The sequence below is a fragment of the Rhyacophila brunnea genome, unplaced genomic scaffold, assembly GCF_057557595.1.
Source record: "Rhyacophila brunnea isolate RB1 unplaced genomic scaffold, BYU_Rbru_1.0 scaffold_22, whole genome shotgun sequence".
Taxonomy (NCBI): domain Eukaryota; kingdom Metazoa; phylum Arthropoda; class Insecta; order Trichoptera; family Rhyacophilidae; genus Rhyacophila; species Rhyacophila brunnea.
Window position 1 is genome coordinate 15,119,034 of NW_028232882.1, and position 11,594 is coordinate 15,130,627.

The 11,594-nt window shown below is 32.8% G+C and overlaps 1 protein-coding gene across 1 annotated transcript in view; it reads left to right on the forward strand.

The window, feature by feature from the left end:
• The window catches only part of LOC147070089 (kinesin-like protein KIF19), a 32,933-nt gene extending 23,796 nt beyond the window's left edge, over positions 1-9,137 (forward strand). Inside the window, exons 9-12 of the mRNA XM_085949909.1 lie at positions 120-333; positions 3,255-3,384; positions 5,717-5,881; positions 9,020-9,137. Coding sequence (XP_085806035.1) covers positions 120-333; positions 3,255-3,384; positions 5,717-5,881; positions 9,020-9,137 — 627 coding nt within the window. The remainder of the gene's footprint in view (positions 1-119; positions 334-3,254; positions 3,385-5,716; positions 5,882-9,019) is intronic.
• Positions 9,138-11,594: the final 2,457 nt, after the last annotated feature.

Here is an 11,594-nt window from a genome sequence, read left to right on the forward strand (position 1 = left end):
TAAGAAGTTTTAATAAACTTATAAATTAAGCTATTGGGTCTTTCTTTAATTACAGTAACGTGTGCTGATAGAACTTTATTATTTAGTTAAACAACTTATAATATTCGTCTGATTTATAGGAGCTGCCTTCTCGCACGAGTAGTGAAGAAGAGCGAGAACTCTTGGCTCTGGCCTGCAGAGTCCATGAGCTTCAAGCGGATAAGCTGGCACTGCAGGGAGAGAGAGCTAGCAGGGCCGCAGACCTCAGGAGACGAGATCTTCAATTGCTGCGGTACGATCGGCAACGGCAACTCAGTGACGAAATCATAACAAGGCAGCGGCAAATAATGGATGGTAATTATTGAAAAATATACTTACTTATTATGAGCTGAAATTTTGCACATATTTTGAATAGGTACTTTAGTATTCCAATTACAAACTTACATTATAATATGCACCTAAGCTGGCCTAGTTAGTAGAGTAACCATTTGAAACCACGGCTGGCCACAGGGCAAGTTGATTTTTTTCATTTTTTATTTGATCAAGATAGCCCAAGGACCTAATGAGAAGTGTTGGGAAATGAAATTGATTTATTTATTTAATTATTGTCCATATTTATAATAATATCTGCAATAGTTAATTTTACTTTCAAATTTTGTAACCATAAATGTAATAATACCTGTAATATATTTATTTTTTTATTTTATTTATTAAGGAAACAAACAGTTACATATTGATTACAAAAAATTAAAATATAATAATGACAAGTTATTGCAACCAGCAAAGTTTCCATGTATATATTATAATATAGTCAAGCCTAACAAGATAGAGAATAAGAATAACATACATATAAAGAAATTACATGAGAAAAATGAGGAAGAATAATGAATAATTAAATTATATACAAAAAAGAGTAACATAAAAATATATAAGTATACTAGCTGACTCGGCAAACGTTGTTCTGCCATATAAATTATTTCTAGTGAATATTTTGGTTGTTAAATAAAAAATAACAAATGTATCGTAAGTGTGTGGGGATGGGATCTATGACAGAAAGAGGAATAGACCGCTGTAGACGATGACCGCCGATAAAAACAAAAAAACATCAACTATTCATTTTCTCAATTCAAAATGACTAATGATGTTCATAATGAATGAATTACCTGTGACAGGATCTCGTTGTTTAATGTTTATGCAATATCCGTCTTGTCCCTTCCAGAAAATTAGCGGATATTGTAGAGCGTCGTATGAACGGTGTGTGTCAGCGATGAACTCCAGATTATTGTTTCTTCTTCGAATCACGATTTTTCGCATCGATGTGCGGTCGCCAACCATGATTCCAGCAATGTCAATGCATGCATCGAATCGACGCACGTGCTCTCCAGCTGGTGTTTTATCAGGATTGATGACAATAGCGTGATTGTCACTTTAGAATTCGTGCATGTGTGCTTTGAAGAATTCCAATAATTCATTGTGCTCATTCAACAGGGCGTCCAGTTCGCCGACGATGCGCCTGGAAATAAGCGAATTGAGGCCATTGTAGCCGCAACGTGCATCCACATGATTGATGTCCTCACCGCCCATGAAGTAGATTTGTAAAAATTTATGTGGTTCGTTTGGCATTGGCAGCAATGAACCTACTTTGTGGTATACTTGGCCTTTGATTTTGAACGTAGAATGGAATTGTTGACCATTTGCCGCAGTATTGTGAACTATTTCTGTTGCTCCGTACGAAGTCATTTGGAAGCATGAATTGAATGTGCGAATGGACTTCAGGAACAGGTTTGAATCTGGAACCGTGCCGATGAGCAAGCCGTTCAATGGTTCTGGTGGTATCTCAATTTCTGGTAGTTGCACTTTTCCTGATGCGAAACACATCCCTGCTGACTCATGTTTGAATGTGAACGCATGACAATGGGGACAATCTTTGTCCATAGCACCAATCAGCACTTTCGGATGAGCGGAATATTCAATATCTGGCTCGTACTCGAATGCGAGACGAAGGAACGAAGCGGATGCAAATGTTCGATGTACTTGTTGGCGTTGTCGGTCATTTGCTCTGCGTGTGTTAACTACGAACCGGCGCGCTTGGCTCCGTTCCAATTGTCGTTGTTGATTTCGTTCAGCTAGTGCCTCTTATGATTGAGATACACGCAATTGCGACATGCTTACACGCAAGTTTTTGTTCTCTTGTTGGATTTGTTCGTCTGTTCTTTCTGCTCTACTATTTCGCATGTTTGTTGCTTTATTCGTTCGACGGCCTAAATGGCCCCCCTTGCATCTTGCTGACATTGTGCACTGTAATACACGCACATAAAAATAGATAAATTAAAATAAATCGTACAAAATTTTGCACGCACTGCGTTGTGATATGCCGAATGAAATGTCAAAATGACGCGACGCTTCTCTTGAATTCTTCTCGGACGTAGCGCCATCTGTCATTCAACAACATAAATAATTTCGTTCTGTTTGAAATACAAACGACGGTTAAATTTGTTCATACAAAAATAATAAAATCGCGATTAAAAAATGAGAAGGTGGGGGTAGGAGGGTTAAAATTTGGGGTTATAGGTATTTTTTGATGCAAAATAATAAAAAAAATACAAAAAAAAATAATTTTTTTTTTTCTGGATAGAGATACCCTAATCACATAGCGGTATGAAATATACTTGTTGACCTATTCTCATACCTAACAAATATACATAAAAAAAAATATAAAAATCGGTTGAGCCATTTCGGAGGTGTTCGACCACAAACATCGTGACACGAGATTTTTATATATATAGAGATATATATCTATTTATACAAAATTTTGGAGATAGCGCGTTTAAATGAAACAGGTGAATTATTAAAAGGATCAACGGTGGAGAACTACATATTATAATTTTGTATATGTAATATTATTGTATATTTTGTATGGATTGACAATGTTTCATTGAACCAAACGATTCTGGTCGTGATTATTATGAAATTATATGGAATAATTAATACTATAATCCACCAAGAATTTACAGTTAGCATCGTTAAAGAAAAGAATGATTTATGTTTTGCGATCAAATTTTGAAGTGAATAAAAGGATCCTTTAGGGCCCCGCGCGTACATTCCCATTATACATATCTATCTTTCGAAAGAATTATTCATAATATTTTGTTTATAGATAGGTGTCTATAGGTGTATTTTACTCATGTGTTTTTAATAATAAAAGAAGAAACAGTGATAATTAGTGTTATAACATCTATTTATACTGTGCATAATATTATAATATTTTTTTGCAGAGGGTGGAGTGAAGCTTCCTCCAGATCTTCAAGAGCTATATACCTTGTACCAACAAGAAATACATGCTGCCACATACACCGATAGTGCTATGGTCTTCAATTCATATACCTTACCTCCTATAAGTTCAAAGTAAGTTCAAATCATATTATACTTAAGGGCCCGCTGAAGAGCCCGCCGTTCAAATATAATTCAGTATAAAAAGGACCTCGGCGTCGTAACTACGTCAATTTAAATCGATCTTTTCGCAAAAATCACTAATCATCGGAGATTTTATTTCAAGAAATATTATTATTATTACTGATAATTTCTGCCGCGCGGAGAATTATTATTATTATATGAACACCTGTGAGATGAAGCCGATCAGAAAACAGGGCTGTCAAAATAATATTAAGCATTCATATTTTTTAAATGTTAATTTCATCATGGTTTTTAATCAAACCTGTGCAAGTACGTACTGATAACTTGGGTGGATTTTGTAGCAAACATACTATTGATATATATACGGGTATATTATTATTATAACCCAATTCAAATTGAACACAGGTTGATACTCAAATACTATTATAGTATGTTTATGATTTCGAGAAAATAATACGATGGTATAATTAATCCATATCAATTATTTGAAAACATTACATTCGCACTTTGCACAAAATTACAAACACATTCGAAGTTTGCCGCACACGTACAGACCACGTGATATTTGTTTACGCAAAATCGTCGCTTTTCAAAATGGCGAATTTGAATAACCAGATTTTACTGCGATGAATCAGTATGTTCCTTTTTGTTTTTTTTTATTCGTAGGTTTGTTTACTATGTACACCGAGAAATTTCCATTTATAAACTCGGAAACGATTTTTACAGAAGAGTTTTGGAATATAATGCAACCAAAACTGGAAAAAATTCTATCATGGGTGTTGACTTCCTGAATTAGCTAACCCCAGGATGCCACTACGTGAACCACAGTGGATATTAAGCCATTTCCACACTGGCAACAAGTTGCTGGCAACCTCATTAAATTTTACGATACTTACCATAATTGCTTAATACTTTGGACGCGGAAGACGCACACGGTGCGTAATGACCAGGCGGCCGATCGATGTAATTAACGTGCATTTTAAAGGGGGCAATTAAAATCTCATTATCTAATCAGCAGCGAAAGCGTTAAGAAATTTTACAATAATTATCGTAAAATCTAACGAGGTTGCCAGCAAATTAACTTGTTGTCAGTGTGGACCCGGCATTAGATGCACAAAACTTAAATAATATATATTATAAATAAAAATTTAAAATTATAAATATATATTATGATTTATGTCTTCGACAGCCCTGATGAAATAAATGTGAAATATGAGTCGGATCTGTCACAGAGCAAATTTATTAACACAAACAACTTTGACACGACCTTTTTATATTAACTAGTAGACCAGATATTATGGACCACATGTTAAAAAATCATATTTTCAATTCTCAAGGCCAATTCTGTAGAACGTCCTCTTAAGTAGAAAAATTCTCAGTTATAAACGAATATGAAAGAAATGAAAGAAAATTTACAATAAACCAATAAATATTTAACTATTTATATATAAAAGTCATGGGTTACATGCCTAGATTAATCTGAAGAAAATTATCCTACGAGTATTTTAATATCTATTTTAAAAGCAGGAGCCATCATAGACCAGTGCGTAAGGCGCTGGTATTTTATCCAAGGGCTCCGAGTGAGATGCTCGGTTAAGTCACAATATATTTATGTGATTTTCTTAAAATCTAGTGTGATTATTTATCTTCTATTAATAAATATACTACACTGTTTTACCACACTATTGTCATTGAGTCTCATGTGTGTTAAAAAGAATATATATATATATTATAAAATATATCACCAAGGATGTTTAATTTGACATGAAGTTTCCATTAAAATAATAAATATAATATGAACTGACATTAATCCAAAAAGTTATACTGCGTAAATGGAAGTTTTCAAGCAGAAATACATGATACATGTATCAATAACAGCTAATGGTGCTAAAGAAAACCTTATTTTATAGAGACGGAGCACAAACACGATCTAGAAAAAAGGTTGAAATAAAACCCTCTTAATGTCAATGAATGAAGTCATTGTAGATTCATTTGTAGCAAACTTTACACTTGTTTTATAAGATTTATTCTTCAGGGCAACACTGATAAGAATGATTTCCTTTTACATAATATCTAAACGAAGTATGTTTTTTATATAAGACAGAATATCGCGTAAAATCGCAAATTACAGTAGGTACGTGAATAACCAAAGCAAGAGTGTTAACAGCAGGCTACAATTTGCATTTTATTTATAAACAATATAGGTATACTAAAAAGGTTATTGAATCGCTATTAAATATTGCAATGTAAAGCGTCCGCTAGTCTCATTCTGTTTTAGTCTTAAAACTTTCGTTGTAGCCTTAATTATTCATATTTGATGCAGCATGGTTGAGTCGGTACAGTGGTCCAGTGGCAGCTCTGGATCTGGCCGAGGTTCGAGCTCTGGTGGAGATAGCGAGTGGCTGCCCACCAGCCCAGCTAGACGACTGCTCGGAGCCAGTGTTCCCCCACCTTTGAGACTACCCACCCTGCATGGATCAGCTGCATCGTAAGGCTGCTATTATTCACTCTTTGCTTGGTACCACACAACATCCCTAGTTATTGTTTTATTGAGGCTAAGAAATTTTAATAATTGAACAAGTATTGTTTAAACATATTTGTCGATTTATCATCATGGTGAACTTATAGAATTAAATTGATAATCACCAAAGCGTGCCTCTAGTACAAGTAGAGTCACAATTAATATATTATGTAAGTATTCTGCCAACTTTTCGCAGGAATATTAATAATAATAATCGATATCAGACATGTCCAACGCGTCGATTGCACAATGTAAAAAGTGTGTACATTAAAAATTGTTTTATAATATGATTTCATTGAGATTTTGAAAGGTAAGGATTAACCATACATATTTTAATTTTCTTAACCAGCTTATGTGAAATTACATTTGGAGAAAGCCCGCGTGACCTCGGCGTATCATATGATTTTTATTGAATCACTCACGGTCAGTCGAATATGTGAGAGTAAGGAAAGATGTGAAACTCAGTGTAATATATTAAAACATAGGTTTTCTTTACCTTCACGCAGTAAGCTCTTTGCACAGTAAATGAATAGTTCGATGATGAGTCCAAAGATATATCACAATAACCGGCGAATAAGTATTTCTTTGTTATTTGAAAGAGGGAATGGGACGATTTGGCACCGCGAACTGGCCTCCGCCGATTGGCCTCCGGTAATTGGCCGCCAGTACAATCGGACGCCGGCCCAATTGGCCTCCGGGAGATTGGACGCCGCACAGTTGAATTAAATGCGCAAAGGAATAGACGTACGTTACGATTTGTAGGAGTAAATAAGAAAGTCAGTTTAATATGCTTCTATCTTCTTAGTAGTCGTACCTTATACATTTCGCGCTTGACACATTTTTAATATAGATTGAGAATAATTATTATGCCTTATGATGTTTATTAAAAGAAAATAATTCTTCCCTCGCTAAAACTTAAAGATATGCATAATCAATTAATTTATTGTCTATACATGTGTACCTATTTATATTTAAAACAAATATTAAAAATAATGTTAGATGTTAGAATGAAAATTACATTATATTTCAGCGTTTTATCGACTTAATATTATAATAAAGCTTAAACATGTATATTATTATGCATAAATGCGTATTTTAAGATAGTATGAAATTACAAACAAAATATTAAGGCCATGCATTAGTTGAGGCACGGTCTAAAAAGATCGTTGCTAGGCGATGTGTGGATTGCGGGTCGCGGGTGCAAAAGACGCCTGTCAAACGAAATATTATTTCTCATATAAATCCAACATACGTCCATTTTATGTTCTGTTTATTATTCTATTAGTAACAATAATTATATAGTCATTGACATGTTTTCTTTTTAAAGTAAATGGGTAACGTTTTTAGTCATCTTTACACGATTTTAGAATTAATTGGCCCGTCGCCATCACGCAGCAAAGTGACGTATGTCTGACTCGACGTTCTCTCAATGAATGCGAAGCGAGTACAAAATTTCGTGGCGCGTACAGTTGAAAATTATTTGGCGTTTCACTGATGCGTCACCTTAAGTAAGTTATCTGCTAAGTATAAATGTTTCAGTAGTTTGATTGATAAACTACTTAGGTACTGGGTGCCGGACGAAATCTCGAAGGCCGAAATCCCGAATGCTGAAATCCCGAAAAATAAAAAAATACAAACATCAATAATTGCGCAATTTTTGCAAGAGAGACAAGAACCCATTTTTTGTGGAAATATAAAAAATGTAAAATACAAACATCAATAATTGCGCAATCGTGAGCGCAATTTTTGTAAGAGAGACAAATCCCATTTTTGCGGAAAATGGGTTTTTCCGATTGCGCATTTTTTTTCAGGAGCGACCATTTTGTAGAACGAATGGATTTTGTGTCAATTCGCGGTGCCAAATCGTCCTAGACCCTTGAAAAATTAGTGTTGTTTAATTGTCATTAGTCAAATACGATACGTTTGTTTGAAGAATCATAAAAGAAAAGTCTGATAGATCACTGCCAGTTTTGATACTGCATAGTAGATCACAGCCTATTTAAAGTTGGACAAACCTGATCTAGAGACCGGTACTAGCAAGTGCGAGGCCCGATTGAACATTGTGCGCGACGTCCCTATACAGATTATTTATATTCCATTATTTTACAAATATAATCGCCTCTTTTTTCGCCTAACAATATTGTTTTGAAGTGCATTTTCCGCTATGCCAATAAGTTTTTTAAAAATATGATTTTCTTATTCCTGAATACGTCGAAAATGTTCTTGAATAGTTTTTCAAATCAAATTTTATATAACTTTATCATTGCCAGCCAATTTTTACTAAGTGGACACTCGTAGGCTAGCTATTTTTGAAATAAAATAAATCCATTATAAATTATGAAATAGGAACAAAATGATAAAATAAATACTTGTGAAAACTTACCAAATCAATCTATTTCTAGAGTTTATCGTAAATATTTTCACATTAAAATGATAAATGTTGTTTATAAAATATACAGAAATAGTTTATTCAGAAGTTATGGCGTTTATAAAAACTCACTCAAACCGACAAAGGTACATGCTTTGACGAGTTAACTTAGGTCTGGCGGTGATCAAGTTAAAACAAAAATGAAATCACTAATACAAGTTAAATATCTAATTAAATTTAAAAAAAAATTCTTTCGTTGTCTCATTATTTTTTGGTTTCTTCTTGCGATAGTCAAAGTGGCCTAAGGTGCGAGACCCAATCGGTCCAATTAGGTAGGTACCTACCACAGAACAGATAATAAATAGAATACCGATAGGCTATATTCAATACGCCGCATGGTGAAGCAGGCTTATGAATGTGTGAGTTACCTACGAAAATGAAGCACGCATTATGCACGTGCAATAGTGTGTGTAATACACCAACATTAAATGAACGTAAATGCATAAACCGAGAGCAGTTTTCAGTATTCGACGTAAAATGTATTCTAGACACGTGTGTAAGTTTAACCCGGATTCTTCCTTACTCAAGTCGGTTACCTGCTATCGCCTTACCCGTTGTGTATTTCAGTTCCCATTATTTCTGAGTTCCCTGTTACCTACCTACGATTGGACCTATTGATCTATCTATATTATTATGTATGGCGTAATTTGACATATTATTTTATTTGTTGATTTCAGCCGAATAAGCAGGATTATAAAGAGATCGTCAAGTGACGACAGCATCATTGCCACGCATCCTGAGCTAGACGAAAAATCTGCCCAACATGACATCGACACTCCAATTGATGTCAAATGACTACCGGATGATGTTGTGTACGATTAAAACAACCATTAATTAATCTACATATGATTACAAGATGGCAATTCAACGATTACATGCGAATGCTTACACATTATCAACAAATTGAAAACAATGCTTATTTGTCTAGTAAATTTTTCAGTTCTACTAAAGAACTAAAAGTTAGGTACAAAAACTATTGGCAACCTTGTAATATGCATACATCATAGTATTTCCTACAAACTGTCAAAAAACTGTAGACCATGTCAAACGTGACGTCATAGCAAGTATGTACATTCGTTGGTAAATCGACGCAACATCATACCTACTGAAAATCGTGCGCTTGCACAAATTTAAAATGAATCGAATTTTTATTTCAATTCAATCAAAATTAAAGATGACGCTGATTCATAAATTTATTTTTAAAATTATTATTATTGAAAATATTCAATAGATCAGTAACCGAATACGTATATACTCAATCGTGAAGTTTTCGCAAATGATTTCAAAGTATTTGGTCAACAAATATTTTCTGTAATCTTTGGCAAACTAAATATAAAAATAATATAATTGAATTGAAGGTAAAAAAATATAAAAATAGTACTATTTTATATGTTATACCAATCGTAATTTAAAAAATGTATTTAATATCATCTCATTTACACAGGATGTGTCGCTAACCTTACAAATGCGTACGCTAAGTGCAAGACAGTCACTTTTAAAAAATATTGTTATTGAGTTATGATTGAGGTGAATAATATTTATAATTTTATAGATACAATATAAATGCATTTTGTCAGTACTAGCCACACGAAAAAAAGTAGATTTGTATAATTATTCGTTATTTTTTAACAATAAAAAAGAGCAAGACGATACTTTTTAAAATGTGTTACCTTTGCATGGAAAAAAATAATTTTCATTAGCATAAAATATTACCATGATTTCTTTGCTCGTATTATTGTTTGTCCGGTGGTTGTTTATCCAATACAAGTCTTGCAATCGATTTTTAACTATCTTCCCGACTAGCTAGACATTTGAAACTTTTAGAATATATCAGAACATGATGCCAATGCATTCTTTTAATACTTTTAGCCACCTTTAAGTAGAATTGAATTCATTTTCAGTTAATTCTGTGTTGTATGAAAAGTTATTTCGGAAGAAATCCGTAATCCAATCTACTATTATTGGTTGCTAAGGAGGTGGTCCTAGCAACTAAATTATTAATATATACGTGCGTTACTATGAAAATCAAAATCATTTAAGTATTATATATTTGTTTGTTTGTTGTAAAATAGAAAAAAATGATTTGTTGACAATTATTGCCATATTTGTTCTAAATCATTAATACAAAGAATTGTCAAGTTTATCTGATTCAACAGATAATTTAAAAACGTGGTATATAAAACTTTCTTTTTATCTTGTATCATATTATTTGTAATGTGTTGCCGACACATGGACAGCAGTCATCGTCCCTCCATTTTTTATAAAATTATTTATAAAATTACTTTGAAATAATGTCGTTACTTTTGATTTTTAGATAGTTTGATTTTTAACAATAAATTTGAGTTATCTCAGTATGACTTGAAAAAGCGACAGTCTAGTACTTTGGGTGCGATAGTTTTGATTTCGGATTAAAATGTAAAAAAACTGATAGGTATTATTATTTTCTTATAAATTTATTCAAGAATTGACATAATATTCCTTTTAAAATAACTATCTTCCTTTAAAAAAAATAGTGTGTGTTGGAAAATTGTGTTGGATTAATTATTGAAAATATTTATTTCACTGTACTCTTGTATTTGAATTAAGTAATATGTCAAGATTTTTTATACTTAGTGACCTCTTAAGGAATCATATTATGAATCAATATGCATGGTCAAACAAACTCCGTCCATAAATAATAATGTCCATTGTTAAGATAAGGTTTTGTTTAGTTAGCAGGTAATAATATTATTACGAATTTGAGTGATATCAAGTAGATTTTTTTTTAAAGATCTTAATCATAAAGATATAAAATTAAAATATCATTTTAAAAATGTCGACTATAATAAAATGTATAGTGTATTATTATTTTATGAAGGGTCATCCCCGCTCTACCGATAGCGTCCGCAGACCAGTAAAATTATTCGGTTGAAATTTGATACTACGCATTTTACTTTTCAAAGTGGAGTTAATTAACCCTTTGTAAGATAAATACTTACCTATTATAACCGTTGATTGCAACTATGTTTTCCAAGAGTGGTAGAAACTTTGAAGTGAAATATTTTTGTGTAGTAATAGACAATACTCATAATTATGGGTTTAGGATATTTTCAATAATCTATTTACTATATGTACATAATAAAACAGCTTTAAAATATAATATTATAATAATGATATTTGTGTATGCATACACACAATATATCAATGATTACACTGTTTGAGATTGTGTAGAAACTTTTGTCTATGTGGGTCTATTAAACTATAGTAATTATT